Source organism: Hirundo rustica, chromosome 18 (assembly GCF_015227805.2).
Source record: "Hirundo rustica isolate bHirRus1 chromosome 18, bHirRus1.pri.v3, whole genome shotgun sequence".
NCBI classification, from domain to species: domain Eukaryota; kingdom Metazoa; phylum Chordata; class Aves; order Passeriformes; family Hirundinidae; genus Hirundo; species Hirundo rustica.
Window position 1 is genome coordinate 5,420,116 of NC_053467.1, and position 16,636 is coordinate 5,436,751.

At 47.4% G+C, this 16,636-nt stretch overlaps 1 protein-coding gene across 16 annotated transcripts in view; it reads left to right on the forward strand.

Annotated features, from left to right (window-relative positions):
• Positions 1 to 16,636, forward strand: part of CACNA1G (calcium voltage-gated channel subunit alpha1 G) — a 142,555-nt gene that overhangs the window by 73,428 nt on the left and 52,491 nt on the right. For 12 of the 16 annotated variants that reach the window (XM_040081343.2, XM_040081353.2, XM_040081354.2 and 9 more), the window contains exons 11-18: positions 4,653 to 4,804; positions 5,340 to 5,525; positions 6,664 to 6,778; positions 7,465 to 7,620; positions 12,030 to 12,098; positions 14,881 to 14,974; positions 15,541 to 15,728; positions 15,858 to 16,304. In XM_040081343.2, the coding sequence (XP_039937277.1) occupies positions 4,653 to 4,804; positions 5,340 to 5,525; positions 6,664 to 6,778; positions 7,465 to 7,620; positions 12,030 to 12,098; positions 14,881 to 14,974; positions 15,541 to 15,728; positions 15,858 to 16,304 (1,407 nt within the window). The remainder of the gene's footprint in view (positions 1 to 4,652; positions 4,805 to 5,339; positions 5,526 to 6,663; positions 6,779 to 7,464; positions 7,621 to 12,029; positions 12,099 to 14,880; positions 14,975 to 15,540; positions 15,729 to 15,857; positions 16,305 to 16,636) is intronic. The other 4 variants (XM_040081347.2, XM_040081349.2, XM_040081352.2 and 1 more) reach the window with 1 other exon arrangement.

Consider the following 16,636-nt stretch of genomic DNA (forward strand, 5'->3'; position numbering starts at 1 on the left):
AGGTGCTGGTCCAGCTTTGAGATACCTGATGAGGCAGTCTGGGGACATCTTCCCTCGCTTCCTCCCATTCCCCCTGGTAGTGCCCTGCTTGGCGCCAGGCAGGGTGCAGAGAGCATGCCCTCCTGCCTGCCATACTTGCCCCTTGTCAGGCAGGGTCAGGTCTGGGTGGGTGCCCGGGACTTGCATCCTCCTGCTGCCCCAATGCTGCTCAGTGTTTTCTGAGCAGCACTGCCCCGTCTGCTCTGATTTCATGTGCTGCCACAACTTGTCAATGTGCTGTTTGGTATATCAAAAAATCAACACTACACAACCAGAAGGTTAACAGGGAGTGATTTATCCAGGACAACACATCTGTGTGTCCAGCAAGGCAAGATGTCCTGGAAACAGAATTCAGTATTTACTGAGAACTCATCATCAGAGCTGGTGTTTTGTACCACAGTTGAATTGCGCTTGGATCTTGCTCTTTCTGGGTGTTGCTCGTTTAATCATAGGATGCTTTCTTTTTAATTAGGCACTGCTGCTACTGATGAGAGAATTAGCAGACTCTTCTTTTAACAGAGCTGAGGCTGTGACAGCTGTTCTTTAATGGGGGTGGTGGGCAGAGGCTTTGTGCTGCATAGGAATCCCAGGCTCTGCACCTCAGTTTCTGCTTCCTGAAAAATGTCCTTTTTAGGGTGATTCTGGAGGGTTTTTTTCCCCCACCTCCCACAATGTATCATTTAGTTGAAGGGCATTACTTCCCTCAGCTGCTGTGTTGTGGCCCTCAGAGAGAAAATCTGAGTGATTTTGCCAGCTCTTTTCCTCCCACTGCAGTAAGTGCAGCGTGGAGCTGGTTGTGTGCCAAGAGTCAGTGACTCTCTCAGGTACATCATGTCTAAAGCTGGTTGATAGTGTTTTGATTAGACAGTTACTGTCAGAAAATGGCAGTTTATCCCATTTGAAGCTGTTTGGGGGAGAGGAGCAGTTTCAGTGAACTGGCCTCAAAATACTCCCCATCTTTATTGGAATATGTTGTATGAGGTGTTTGAAATGTCCATTTGGACAGTTGGGGAACAAAAATGCCATGTTCTTTTTCAAACTGACTTTTATTTATGTTTTTTAATTTTGGTTGACTTACAGTCAAGTAAAGGGATGAAGGAAAGGGGACCGAAACTGAGGGAGGAACCTCCAAGATTCTGTGCACTGTGTTTTAGTTTCCCAGGTGTGAAATTCTGAATCCATATTTGGGATGGGATGATAATTTCAATTCCCATGGGAGAGAAAATCACGTTCCTGCTGTACTGTAATGATGTCTCAGGAAAGAGGTCTCAGACATATTTGTGATTTCTCTAGAGTAGAAGCATCTTATAAAAAATATTATTATCTATATACATCTGTGGCTGAATGAAAATCCCATAGCTGGCATTCTTAGAAGGGCCTGAATCCCTACTGCCTGGCTGAGATTCCCCAGGGCAGGATCATGATCACAGCCCCTGTCTCTTGGTACAAATAAATCCCAGTGGTGCTCATGGCAAGGGTGGCCCATGGACCAGCTGCAGCTCTTTGTCCTTTGAAAGGGATGATGAGCTGCTTCAGGGGACTCATGAGCTGCCCTGGGGACCCCTGAGTGGGACTGAGGGTCTTGGGGGGGATGCCCTGCTTCACAGATGGCTGTGAAATCCCCCAAGTAATTTGCATCACCCCATCTCAACTGTTTAGGAATGTGTAGTTTCCCAAAGCAAAATAACTCAGTGCATTTCAGCCAGGTCAGAGTGTGGTATGCTTCCAGTAGATGCTCAGCTTGCCCACCCCAGCAGAGCTCCAGGCTGCTGTGGATCTTCTCTTCTGCTGGATGGATGAAATGAAAGTTTTCCCTTTCTCTTTGAATCCAGTTTGGCCAATTATCTTAGATTTTTGAATATTAATTCTCATCTCTGGTTTAGGAGTTCCCACTCCATTTTTATTATGTCTGTCCAGTGTCTCAGATATCAAAAACTGTTTTCTGCAAGAGAAGTGGAAAAGAATGTGTGGAGGAGGAGGAGTGGGGGGACAGGCAGCTCTTTTGGAGTGAAGCAATGGGAGGCAGGTGGATTTGTTGCTCCTGTGTCAGCACAGGCTGACCCATAGCCCTCATAAGCCAGTGCCAGGGATATTTGGGTGTTGGATATCTCCTGAATTGGGTGGTCTGGGAGGGAAATTTCATGAGCCAGAGGGGTCACAGCCCTTCCAGTGCGTGCTGAGGATCTTGGTAGGGTTGCAATGTAAGTGCTGCTCGCCCTCTGCCTCCCCATATCACCCAGCTATGCCCTGCCAGCACATCCCATCCAGATTTGCACATTCCAACAACATCTCTGACCTCAAAGTGCCCATGAATTCTAAAGTTTCATTAATTCATACTATTAACATGTCACCCCTTCCAGGGTTGCTGGATTTTCCATGTCATCCCCCACGAGGGAGGGATGTTGTGACTGGAGGAGATGTTGGGCAAGGGGTTAAACTGGGTTGAGCCCGCAGGCCCAGTTAGATTTGACAGTACTACTGCAGAGGGGGAACAGAGGGTTGAAATCAGCCTTCAGGGTCCAGGTTAGTGGTGCTGATGGATGAGAAGGAAAGCTTCCAGGAATGCATCTCCTTTGCAGCTGTATCACTGTGGTACTGATAACAGCACAGTCTGCCTCGGCACTGGGGCACTCATGAATGAGTTGATATTTTTGTGTGAGTAATGTAGAATTGCAGCTATTTCAAATTGTCCTGAGGTGCAGCTTGACATATAAGTTCTTGGCCTATTTATTACCCTGTGTCTGAGTGTTCCCATAGGTATTATGGCATTAAACCATGGCTGAATTTAATATTGGGAGCTGCAGCATTTGTATTTTAGCTGTAGATCAGTAAGCAGGTGATTTGGACTGTGTGCATGGTGTGTTTGGCAAGCTCTAGCCAAGGGATTTGTTATTCAGCAAGGATGTTTGGGGTATAAGTTGTGTTCAACACCCTCTTTTTTACTTTTTTTATTACATTTTCTTTTAAATGCTGCTGTTTCTTCCTTTGCTATCCTGTGTCATCACAAGCTCCTGCCAATATCTGTGCAAGTTCTCAGGGATTCAGTACCATGCTGAGATAACATCACACCAATTTGGGTCCCCATCTACACTCTAGCTGGGTTGGAGGAACTTGGGCTGCAAAGGCTGGGCCTGGGTTGTTTAACCCTTGGAAACAAAGATTTGAATGCCTGCATGGATTTATCTAGGTTTTTGCTTGCATGTTTCTATGAACCCCTTGGTCACTGTAGTTTTTTGAGGCTCTGAAGCATGGCTGACCAAGTGTTGGCCCTGCCCCTGAGGTCTCTACTCTTGTGGTTGCCATGGTGTTGAGGTTGGGTCACCTCAAGACAAACCCTACAGCCTGTGATGTGGTGTGGCAGCTCCTGGTCTGTTATAGGAAGTTTTTAGCCAGTCATGAATGTGTTTCATCTAAGTGGAAGGTGCAGTCAATTGCATGTGTTGCACATTGTCTTCTGCTCATAGTATGGCTACTGTGAGCACGCACATCTGGCCATAACCCACCACGGTTATGGTCCAGGCATCTAAAGCTACATGGGTGGTTACAAGTGGGGATTTTGACCAGCCAGTGCCGAAGTACCCCAGCTACTGTGTGTGAGGTGTTCATTGAATTGTGCTGGCCTGCTGCCCCGTGCCACCTCAGCACTGCCGATGTGACCCCACTGCCATCTGCCAGCATGATGTCAGCTCCTGATTTTAATGAAGCCTTACAGCAGAAACACACAGCCACAGTTGTGTGTTGGGGTTAAATGGGGAGAAGGGATCTGATGTGTGGATTATGTCTTTGCCACTGACTGATCCCACACAGTTGGTCCCCACACGGTTGGTCCCCACACAGTTGATCCACCTCCGGGTTTTGTCTTCCGCCATATGTTTTCCGATAATGCCTCCCCACCTGTTGGGGAAAGTGAAGCACTGGGCATCTGCAGGCATTGTTGGGAACCCTCTGTGAAACATGTTTAAAAAACATAAAAGGTATTAATTTAGGTCTAAAACTACCAGGAGTCTCTTTGTTAGGTTTTTGGGGTCTTTTCATACCTCTGTTTTCAGATTGCCTGTCTGGAATGCCAGGATTGAGCCCTTCCTCAGTTGCAGATTTGAGGCTGCCTGATAATGAGATTTATTTTTTTTTTTTTTTTTTTTTCTTTTTTTTTTTCACCATTCCGGTTATTTCACCTTGGATCTCTGCTTTTGAAAAATCTTAGCTCAAATCTTTTGATGAGCTACTAAATAAAAAGACAGGCTCTAAAGGGATATTTATGTGAGAAAATGGCCCAACTTTCCTTTCTGCATAAGGAGAATCAGTGTAGGGGATGTTAAAGCTTTAAGCCTCAGCACATGACACTTCTGCCTAAACCTCCTAGGTTGTACTAAAGCTCTGATTAACATGAATCCATGTCCAGATTTACCTGCTGAATTTACAATGGACTTCTAAATCTTAAACATTCTGCTAGTATTTTCCTTCCATCTCCTGGGCTTTGAGTGAGCTATTGCCATTTTCTCACCCCATCAGTCTTCTCACACTTGCAGTATTGGGGCTTGTGTTTCCACATGTGATTTTTGGATATGGAGCTGGCTGTTTGTTTTCTCAATTTCCTCCTCTTCTTTCCCCAGCCGGAGGAACTTACCAATGCCCTGGAGATCAGCAACATCGTCTTCACAAGCCTCTTTGCCCTGGAGATGCTGTTGAAAGTCCTTGTTTATGGTCCTTTTGGCTACATTAAGAATCCATACAACATCTTTGATGGGATCATTGTGGTGATTAGGTACAAACCTTGAGCTTTCTTTATGTGTGTTTCTCCTCATTTGGCTGTTTAGTTAAACAGAAAGTAATGAATAGTTGGCATAAATACCTTTCTGTGACACGGTACACTTCTCTCTGTAATTAATGCACTTAGGCATGATTGCTAATACATATCTTGAGATTATTTTACGGTCATTTTGGAGAGAGGCCCAAGCAGAAAGCTATCATGTCCCAATGTCCTGGGGCAGTCTGGGATCCAAACGGCAAATCCAAGTGCCCGATTAAGTATCTCTGTTTTTTTGGCACATGAAAAGGCTATAATTGCCCCCGCAGCTGCAGTTACTGATTTCCAGGTGTATTTTTGACAGTCAAGTGGGGCTCTGCTCTTTGCAAGCCTGGACAGAGTCCAGATCACCACAGGCACTGCCAGCACATCTTTGCCCACTTTCCATCTCTCTTCTCTCTGAATTTCACCTTCCCTTCGTTGTGTCTCCTCCAGGCCTTTGCAATTAGGCTTTGTCCTGTCATCTTGCATTGACATTTTTTGTCCTCCTCAGTGTGTGGGAGATCGTGGGCCAGCAGGGCGGGGGGCTCTCGGTCCTGCGCACCTTTCGTCTCATGCGGGTGTTGAAGCTGGTCCGCTTCATGCCAGCCCTGCAACGCCAGCTTGTTGTCCTCATGAAGACCATGGACAACGTGGCCACCTTCTGCATGTTGCTGATGCTCTTCATCTTCATCTTTAGGTGAGTGTTTCCAGTTCCCTGTCATGAGCTTGCTCTGGGTTTTTTAGATGGGATCCCGTGGTGGGATGAGGAGGTGACAGAGTCCATACCAGAACACAGCTGAGCTGAACGGTCCCAGGCACAGCATTCCTGGCTGGCGTTTGTTACCCTAAATTCTCTCAGTTAGCCAAATGAGATGTTTGTCTTTGCAAAATGGTTTACAAAGAAAATCTTGAAGGCTGGATGATTCCTTGACATCACCCCAAGGCAGCAATCCCATTACTTACCAACTATCAGAAAGCCTGGTGCTAAAAATATTGCCAAGAAGAGGATGATGTTCCTAAAGAAATGTCAGATACGGTGGTGCTTGTGCTTTTTCATGGCCTCATCTTCAGACAAGTTAGAAACAGGGTTGGCGTAGCCCTGTATTTTTAGGTTTTGGTCTAGATTTTGAGAAGAGCCTTTCTCCTTCTACAGCCAACTGTGGTGTTTGAACAACGCAGGCACTGGGAAGGCTGAAGAGAGACAGTGTCTTCCAGGGAATAATGTCCCTTCTTCCAGTCAGACTCCAAAACTGCCATTTGCAGCTGTGGTGCTCAGTAGAGCTGTAAATAATTTGATTATTCAAGTTACTAACAGAGAGCAGGGAAAAGCAGATTATTCTTTTAGTATCTATCCATAATGAAAGGTATTCTGTTCTTCTGTCAAAATTGAAAAAGCTGTTTCAAGTGCCCTGATATGTCTTATTCAGGCATTTCACAGAAACCCTTTTAGTCTTCCTAATTCAGTTGAAGAATATTTTGATGAAAATGTGTCATTGCAAAACAGAAAGTCAAAACATTTTGTTTAGAAAATGTTGAAAGGCAGTGTTTTGACTAATAAAAAATTAAGCAGGAAAAAAAGCAGGAAAAAATTAAGCAGGAAAAAAATAAGGAGCAGACATACTTTTTGGTTGAAACTCCTTGACAGATTTGACCTAATTTCACAACTGATTTGCGTGATCTCAAGGCATGTTTTTCAGCGAACAAAGGATCTATCTTTTTAAAGAAAACATAAAAATGAATTGCCCAGGTGAAATCAGGAGACAGTCACCCTGCTGTATGATTACTGTTTTGTGTGCTGGTCCCATTGTTGAGCCCCTGCTTCCTGTCATTTGCAGCATCCTGGGCATGCACCTCTTTGGCTGTAAGTTCGCTTCAGAGCGGGATGGTGACACTCTGCCTGACAGGAAGAACTTTGACTCCTTGCTCTGGGCCATTGTCACGGTTTTCCAGGTACAAAATGGAAAATACCACAACTGATGAGCATTTTGAGACTAAAAAAATTGGGGTTGGTTTCCAATGCATCTGACAGAGCTTAGTGAAACTCCATGCCATGGAAAGATGACCCAAAACCACAAGAGTGGGTTTATGGGGGCTTTCAGACTGTTTTCCAGACTAAATCAGAACCCTGGTGAGGAGGGGCTGCCAAGGCAGGAGGCTCTTGTGTTTGCAGGGTATGGACTGGGTAGGTGAAAGTAAATGTAGAGGGAAGAGATGGAAAAGAGGAGATCAGGACCATTTGCAGTGGTCTTTTGACAAATAATGGAATCTGGTTTATAGCTGATATGTGCAGTTTTTTGTTCTAGCAGCTCTGGGCCCTGTAACCCTGGGATCTGTGAAAGACTTTAAGTCATTCTGGCTGACCTAAGGAAAGGTCTGACCAGTGTGATGTTATGCTCCCTTATGGCTGTCCCTGGATATGAGGGACAGGGCAGTTTCCACAGGGTCCTTGCTGGTGGTCGGGAATCACAGTCACTCTGGTCCTCTCTCTTCTCTGGCTCAGAAGAGATTTATCCTCTTGTGGTTACAGCTACAGTGGATACTCTAAAAGCAGGATGCTTGTCTGGCCTATCCAGAGTGTGGATACCCAGCATGCTATTCTCCAGTATCTCCATAGTCCTGATACCCTTCCTCTGCAGATTTTGACCCAGGAAGACTGGAACAAGGTCCTTTACAATGGCATGGCCTCCACCTCATCCTGGGCTGCTCTCTACTTCATCGCTCTCATGACGTTTGGGAATTATGTTCTCTTTAATCTGCTGGTGGCCATCCTGGTAGAGGGTTTCCAGACAGAGGTAATGTCTTTATGCTTGTGCCTTTGCTTTCACCTCAAGTTTTAGGGCCTCCAGATCCTGGAATCTGATTTATGAGGTGGACCACAATACCTTGTTAGAAGTGGTATGCGAAAAAGGTGGGGTAAAATATTAGGTGGTGGGTTTTTTTGTTGGTTTTTTTTTGGTTGGTTGGTGTGTTTGTTTTGGTTTTTTTTTTTTTTTTTTTTTTTTGTTTGGTTTTTTGTTTGTTTTGGTTTTTTTGTTTTTTTTTTTTTTTGGTGGTTTTTGTTTTGTTTTGTTTTGGGGTTTTTTTGGTGGGTTTTGTTTTTTTTGGGGGGGGGGGGGTTGTTTGTTTTTTTGTTGTTTTTTGTTTGTTTCTGTAGCCATGGTGCAATTTAATACCGCAAACCCTCTAAATGGAGGCCTTAAATGAAAAGCATAGTTAGCATTAATGCAGGAGTGGGAATTGAGGGGTGAGTCAGGCACTGCGGATGGGATCGCTGCTATGACAGTCTCTTTGAAACAGTTTTCACCGTGTTTGTCATCCAGATTAAAGGTCCCTCCTGAAAACTTACACAGGCTGGTAAGAAATTAGTGATATGATTATCTTTTTCATGGTATGCATTCATGGAGCTCTTCCAGTTTCCAGCCCTGCAGTGCTCCTTGTACTTTAAAGTACATGATTTCTGGTCTCTGCCATCTGCTTCCTCGCAATGGAAGCTTCCATCAGACATCCTGCATTGCTGAAGGCTTTGAGAGGGCACACAGGCTTGAGCTCAACCTTTTTTTCCATCCTATTGCCAGTCCACCTGTCCAACTTGGAGAGGGTGTACATGTCACCTAGTCCCCCTCAGAGTGGGAGAGCTCTGATGCCCACCTGCTCCTTGTGAAAGTTTTCCTGCTGTTCAAGAACATCCATAAGGGGAGGTGACCCTTACACCCTGCCAAGGGGTTTGGTTGGAGAGGTAAATACAACCTAAAACTCCTCAATGAGATCTGCTTGTATGGGCTGTGCTTCTACACACTATCTCTGATTTTTTTAAAGCATTTTGGGGTGAATAAATATTATTTTAGATTTGTTGCGTGTGTATTATAATATCCTGCCACCCTACAAACAGAACTGTTTTATTGTCATTACTACTTTTGAACTTTGGAGTTAAATTAATGGAGTCATACCAGGACATAGCAAGATGATTATTTCTTTTTGGTATCGTCTCTCTCTCTCCATGTTGGTGCTTTTCTTTTTAAATTGTTATTGTTGTAGCTATTTCTGTCTGTAAATGCCCCCCACCATTCAGCCAAAGGGACAATCACTGCTGGGTTGTCTCAAAGAGCAAAATGTTCCTTTGCCCAGTTCTCTCAAATACCAAAAATGTTCCCTTGCCTGAGTGAGAAGAGATGCAAAGCTCCTTGTCTGTTCCTGGTGACAGCTTCGAAACCCAACCTTTGTTCAATCTGACAAATTGATCTTTGAAGGTCACCAGCATAGGAGATCACCTGGGCCACCCATTATGCAGAGAAAAGGATACAGCCTTTAAATGCAGGAGCCCATTTGCCAGCCCCTGGCCCTTAATGGAGGCTGACTCCTCTGCTCCTTAGCTCAGCCTGGTTTACCATGCTAGAGCATGCTCCTGCTCCACCACTGCAGTATGTCTCTTCCTGGGCAGCAAATTATCCCTTGCCTTGTGGCCAGCTATGCCATGGTGCAACTTCCTGTAAAGTCATGTCCTGGCCTAATACTGGGATACGTTAATACATTATCCCAGTAATGATGTAATGATGTCCTTGAGGGTATGGGTCCCCTGGAGTCAGGGAAGTGCTGGGGCAGCACTCCTCAAATTTGCTCTTGGCTGTTTTCTGCAGCAGGACTGGCCCATCAACTGCCCCCAGGTCAGCACTAGGTTGGTCCAAGACAGCTCCACAACATCTGTGCAAGCTGAAATGTGCTTTAAGTGCTGTGTAACTCAGGGAGGAATCTCGGATTTGGGACAGCACTGGAACAGCCTGAAGTCAGTGATGCTTATGCCAGTATTGAGCCGAGCACAGGGACCAGGAACCAGTGCAGCCCCCAAAGACCGAACCCAGGTTGTCAGTCCTGCACAGCCATAACAATCTTAACAAACTCACACCATATTTCTGTAATTTGTGACTCTGATTACACTACTATTTTATATCTCAGGCTTTGATGATAGCTTTTTCATAATAATCTTCCTTCCACATCCTTGTTATTCTGAGTTGTCTACATTCTTCCAGTAAGGTGCAATGCCACCAAGAGATCCCTTGGTTCAACCCAGATTTCCTGGAGCAGATTGGGCGCAAAGGTCTCTGGAGGTCAGACCCCAGGTCTGGCCTCGCTGGTTTATGTTTATTCAGCTTTGCCGGTATGTAGCTTTGCAAACAGATCACGTTCTGGTTTTTGCAAGCCAGCACAGAGAGGATCCTTTCCTGAGCAGAATTAATAGAGAGATCATCTCTCACTGTAAACAAACCCCAGTGTCAACTGCCTGTGTCTGCATTTGACTCTTCTGAGTTGAGTTTGGTTTTTTGGCGGAGGGGGGGTTCCATTCTCCTTCAGATTTGTGGGCTGAAACACAGTCCTGTGACTGCTGCCTTTATCTCCCTGGTCCTTGAGTGACTTTCCTCAATCCACAAGCATCTTGTTAATTTTAGTGCATGGCTTTGCAGCTCCAGTTGCCAGGTAGTAGATGACTATAAGCAGCTGAAAAACTAAAAAGGCCTCTTCCAAACTTTAAATACAGAACAATATATTTTGCAGGATTGAGGTGGAGGGTTTTTTTTTCCTGTTTTTTTCCTTTAACTTGGTAACCAGCTTCTCTCATGCAAAAGGCACAGACAGGACTTACTATCATGTGGTTATTTTTGAGTGCACATTCCCTGATTGAATTGGACCCTGGTGTTGGTCCAGGGAAGGTGAGCAGGGGACTCCATTCGATTGAGATACTAACTGGAAATTGCTGCCTGACCACTCAGGCGCCTGCCTTGGAGACTTCTCTCTGAAGCAAGGAATGACTCCTCTAAGTCAGGCTTAAAGCTCCTCTCCAGAGCGAATTCCTCATAGTGTTATCTCCAAGGTGTATTCTTCCATTGGTAATCCTTCCAGTATGTGTCCTGTTGTCCCCATCTGTCCTCACTAGCGGGTTTGATCCTTTCTCTCCTTTGTGCCCTGCTCCCTCCCTGGCACCCCAGGTCCTCCAGCCTCTCCATCCTTTTCTCTGCAGGTCCTCTACCTGCTCTCTAGAGGTAGCATCCTTGGGGAAATATGGATGTTCAACTTCTGGGCTTTCACCAAAGGGAACAGTCCCTCCTGCAGGGGAGATTTTGGATAGTGTTTTTCTTGCATCCCTTACCCATCACATTCCTATCAGCTTCAGTGGACTGTTCCTTGTGAAAGGAAAAGTTTCCATCCTTTTCCCTTTCAATGGCTTTTCCATATCCCTCTCTGTTACAAGCAGACTTTAAGTTAAGTGTCCATCACATTGCTGCCGAGTCCTTAAACTCTTCCTCCCAGCCTAGGCTGGGATGAGTTTTGTAACCATTTAGCAACCAGAGAAAAGATCCATTGCCCTGTGGGCAAGAAATTCAGCTAGTGGGATAATCTGTGCCCTACCACTGCAGCTTGGAACCTCCTGCTGCCCCATGGGACAGGACCAGGCACTGCCACACTGCTGAAAAATGCTGAGAAATATTGGGAGAGCCCTGAGCAAGGGGAAACACAACAAGGTGGAAAAAGATGTTTGTTTTCCAGGTGGGCAGGGACAGGCTGGCTTCTGGTGCTGTGATATGTTGTGGTTATGGGTGTAGCAAAATTTCTCAGTATGGGATTATGTCCCCCAGGCTGTAGACCCTTGATTTAAACTGCTGATTTAAATGGGTTTCTCCACTAACAGGGCTGAGCAGGGATCTGAACCCACAGCAGACTGTGTCTTTCCTTAAATTAGGTACTTCACCTGCCAGAGCACTGATACTGTGTTAATCAGACATTCATTAAAAGCCTCCATTGCTGCTTAATGAAGGTGTAATAAATAAAGATGCTATTGTACAGCTGCAAAAAAAAAAAAATCATATTTTCAATAATTAGCTGATGTTTCATTAGCACAATTATCACTTAGGAGCTGAAGCAAGCTCTATTCAAAACACCTGATTTAAGGAGTGTAAGGCTGGTCCCTTCAAAGGGCTTCTTTCTACCTGAGATCTATCTGAGATCTTCCACTCTCTCCCTGTACTGAGTGGAATATATCCAATGCCTGGCTCTCCGTTGTGGCAACACACTGCCCTCCTTCCCCTTCCCCTCTGCTTCCCTGCCTCTTCTCTTGTGTTTTTGGATTCCCCACTCAGTCCTGCTATTGAAACTGAAAACTGAACCCCACCTTCCCCTTCCTCCCTCTTCCTTCCCCCCATTTCTCCTTCAGGAGATCTCCAAGCGAGAAGAAGCGAGTGGGCAGTTAAGCTGTATTCAGCTGCCTGTCAACTCGTCGGGGGTACGTACAGCACATCCCACTGCCACCGTGCTTGTCTCTCTCATGGTGCCTGGTCACACACTGTGGTGCTGTTCTCATCGTAATAGTTGTCATTCTTTTGGGGTCTGTTTGGGTGGTTTGGAAGTGTTTTTTGTTTTTTCTTTCCTTTTTGTCACCCTCATTGTTGAGTTATCCTTGATTTTAAGTCCCTTCCTTCTTTGAGGGACCCAGGTAAATTAAGGTGGGTGCTTCAAAGTGGCTGGTGTGGATCCAGCCAACAGCTGTCGCTGATTCCTTTCTGGATGCCTGCCCGGGGGAAGGCTCCCCAAGGGGTTGTCACAGCCTCTCCATGGCACAATCACATTCCAGGGACCTCCCTGGGGGTGTGGATGGTGATGTTAATTGCAGGGCACGCCTGCCAAAGCTCTCTCATGCAGGCAGGGGAGGATGCCCAGGAGTGAAACGACCTGGAATCAAACCTGTTTTGATAGGTGTGTGCGTGTTGGCGTGTGTGTGGGAGTCCTGTGCTCTGCAGGACGGTAGGACAGCAGCAGTTGCACGGTGGCATGTCCTTGGAAGGCTGGTGGGAATATTGAGATTGCCAGAGCAATGCCACATTACAGGATGTGAAATGGTCCCGTTCAGGTCTGAGGAAGCCATGGATCTCTGAAGCACAGCACACCACAAACCTCATCCTTCTGCCAGTCTCATCTCTCTCTTTACCACTCACTCCTCTTTCTGTCGTTTCCAAGAAGCCCGGCTTTTCCTTCAGCCCAAAAGCCCTTTCCCCTTGTATCCCAGTGTGTCAGTCCCTTTTGATACAGGTTGGTTTAGTCATTGTACTGCCTGGTCCAACTTGACATACCCTTATTTCCCAAAAGGATTTTAACTCCCTGTTCTCTCATAACCCCTTTTCTATCCAGAAAGGCAAACTGGGAGTGCAAGAACAGGTAACGGGCAGCAGCACTGGCTGCGAGATGTTTGCCTGCACCGTCCTGAGTCTGGCACGTGGTGTTTGGGAGGGGATGCTCACTGCCCTCCAGACATGGGGTTTGGTGCTGGGGAAGGGGGTGGGAAGTCCCCACATAGCTCTGCTTTTCCCTCTTGGCACACGTCTCATTGTGCTCCCTTAAAACTTTCCTTAGGGCTGTAGAAGAGCACTCCAGGAATACAAATCACTTAAAATTCTTCCCAGTATTTATTTCTTTTTAATAACCCATTAGGGAGAATGAGTAATTCCTGGCAGGCCCACTGACAGGCTGAGCTGGGAGCCTCTGTGGGGAGCGTACCCGGAGCCAGCTGGAGCCCCTGTTCACACAGAGACTGGATCTGACTCCAGCAAAGCTCAGGCCAGCCTGACTTTACTGCTTCCCCTTGAAAGGTGTATTCCTGACCTTCTCAGACTGCATCCTGCGGGAGGAGCTTCCCTGAAAAGCACAGAAGTCCTGAAACCTCAGGAGGGGAAATTTTGAGTCAACACTTCATGCCACACTCTCTTTTGCCTTAAAAATATCTCTGAGTGTCCAGCCTCCCGGGAAAAAATATCTTTAATAGTTTAGTGAGCCAGCACTTAATTGGGGGGAGTCTTGGGGCTTGTCCCTCTGAGGTTTTGCATAATAATGAGGTGTGGGACACTCACCTGTGTTGGACTCTTCTCTTCCTCCTATCCCATGCTGGGGTCCTTCTGAGATTTTACAATCAATGGGTACCCTAGCACCAAACCTCAGCAGGGCTCCTGTGGACGCAGCTTAGCCTTGGTGGGGTTTTCTGGGGCTCCTGGGCTCTCACTGCTAAAGTGAGGATCTGCTTGGCTTTTCTCATCCCAGCATCTTCCCCCCTTTCCCACCTCTTCTCCATTGTGACAGGGCTTGGTGCCCTTTGCCAGAGCAGTGGTTTCAGCCATGAATCCTCCTCTTTTTGGATGGGTATCGATCATTCTGGCGAGCACCTCTGCCCCTCTTAGGTGTATCCTGACTATACCACACCCTAAGCACCTTTCTGCAGTGCCAATGGACAGAATCAGGGTCTGTGCCACAAGACCAAGCAAGAACTCAGGCACCACACAGAGAACAATGGTCAACATCATCTTCCTCTGCCTGAGGATGGGCACCTGTCAGAGCAGGCAAGCCTTGCTCAACCACCGACGTTTGAAATGATACAGCAGAATTTAAACCCCCTCAAATGATCCAGCGTAAATCCCCAAAACTCCTGCTCCTCTTGTGTGTGGCAGCTGGGAGCAAAAGGGTCCCTTGTGGCAGTCGGTGTTGGGTTCTGTTGATGTTGCCACCTGGATCCTCTCTGTGCTGATGGGGCATCCATGGAAATGTCACATTTGTCACATTGGAAATTCGGGGTCTGTTGTACCCTTTCTGAACCCTGGATTGCTCCATCAAAGCACCACTAGAAAAAGCCACACCCAGGAAGTTTTAGGTGTATAAATCCAGAGAGATTAGGGGGATCATCTTTTGTTATCAAATTGCTCATCAATATTGGTCCTTTCCTAACATCTGCCACATATGCAATTCCAGCAGCAAAAATTAGGCAATAGTTTGGTTTTTCTCCTGACCTCTTTCTGGGACCGTGTTTGGAGCCAGAGGCAGTCCGTCTTCCTGTTCGGAGGTTAATTAGTCTGTGGTATAAACCTGTGCATGCGTCATTTTGTGGAAGGTGATGTTGCATTGTGGTACCAAGTTCAGTGGATCTGTAAGGTGTGGTGTTGGACATGGGAATCCATATTTGCAGAGGGTTGTCCGTGCACTGTGGCCCCTCAGCCTTCTTGCTGAAGCCTTCTGTTTTGCTCTAGGGTGATGCTTCCAAGTCTGATTCTGAGGGGGATCTCTTCCCTCGCAGTCTGGAAGAGGAGGGAGAACTTAAGAAAAACTTGTCAAATCCAGCCTGTGAGTAATAACCCTGGGTGGACAGGCCCTTCCACAGAAACCTTGTTTTGCTGTGAAAACAGTGTGTCCAAAAGGGAAAAAAAAACCCTCGAGGGAATGCTGTAGTCCCAGTTGTGTTATGCCTGACTTTGCAGCAGGCTTGGGGTGGGATTGTGGGATGCAGGCAGGGAGAGACATGATTGCATTCTAACTGTTAATTTCCCCATCAAGCCCGAGGTCTGCGCTTGTGGGGTGTCTCTGCTGGAGAAGTTTGGAGGAGGATGGAGGGAGCGGGCAGGCAGTTCCCAGGGTTGGAGCTGGTGGGTGTTGATTGGAGGTTGAAGGGCAGCAGGTGACATTTTGGGTATGCTCTCCTCTACCATTGATACCTCGATCCCATTAACACCTGATCCCATTGCTGTCTGACACCGCCCTGCTGGGCTGAATGACCCAGTTCTTCAGAAGGACTTTTTGGCCCTGATGCTCACAGCAGAGCCCTCCCTGCCCAGCAGCTTTGCCTGCCCACGAGCAGGCTGTAGGTGTTCCCCCTTCATGTGTGACACCTAAAACCCGCCTATGTCTTCCAGTGACGGCCCTGAACGACCACCCGGAGTTGAAGAAGAGCCTGACCCCGCCGCTCATCATCCACACAGCCGCCACGCCCATGCCCATGCCCAAGAGTGCCGTGTTCGGGGACACGGCGCAGGGCTACGAGTCCCGCCGGGCCAGCGGTGTCTCCGTGGACCCCGTGGCCGCCTACGAGCTCAAGTCCCCGGTACTCGCATCACCTTCCCCTGTGGATGTTCAGTGTGTCCGTGGGGCTGTCCGTCCATCCAGCCGCCCCCGCCGGCCTGGGGCAGGTGGCACAGATCTGATGCGCTCCCTGTCCCTGTCCTTCCCACAGCCCAGCACCCGTAGCTCCCCGCACAGTCCCTGGCGTGCCAGCAGCTCTTGGAACAGCCGCCGCTCCAGCTGGAACAGCATCGGCCGGGCCCCCAGCCTCAAGCGCCGGGGGCAGAGCAGCGAGCGCAGGTCCCTCCTGTCCGGGGAGGGGAAGGAGAGCTCTGAGGAAGGAGACAGCTCGGATGAGGAGCACTGCAGCCGGGCCAGCAGCTTCAATGGCTCTTTGCCTCACCGCATGGAGTCGCTGGAAACGAAAGGGTCCTTTGACCTCCAGGATACTCTGCAGGTGCCTTCCCTGTACCGGACCAGCAGTATGCACAGCACCAGAACGTCTCTCTCCGAGCACCAGGACTGCAATGGGAGGACCTCTCCGGGTCTGCTGCTGCACCAGCTCCACCTGGATGAGCCCCACCAGGATGGTGATGACGGCGATGATGAAGGCAATATGGTAAGGAAGTTCTATGTGCTCATTTAGGGCTTTATGACTTGTCAATACAAAGCTTGTCACCGTCTCAGGAGTGCACAAGTGGGTTCAAAAAGGGATTAGGTCTCACCATCACCACCAGACCAGAGTCACCCAGAAGGTCTTTAGGCAGTGGATGCTCTCAGAGATGGGATTGGTATCCAAGTAAGTATTACAGTGCGGTATCAGATGGCTTATGTTGGAGACATCAGGGCAAAACTTCCCAAGTTCTACTAAATCATGCAGAGTGAAGGCTATTGGAAATATATGCTTTTCTGTTGTTTTGTTGGGGCTTTTTTGTTGTGGTTTTTTTTGTT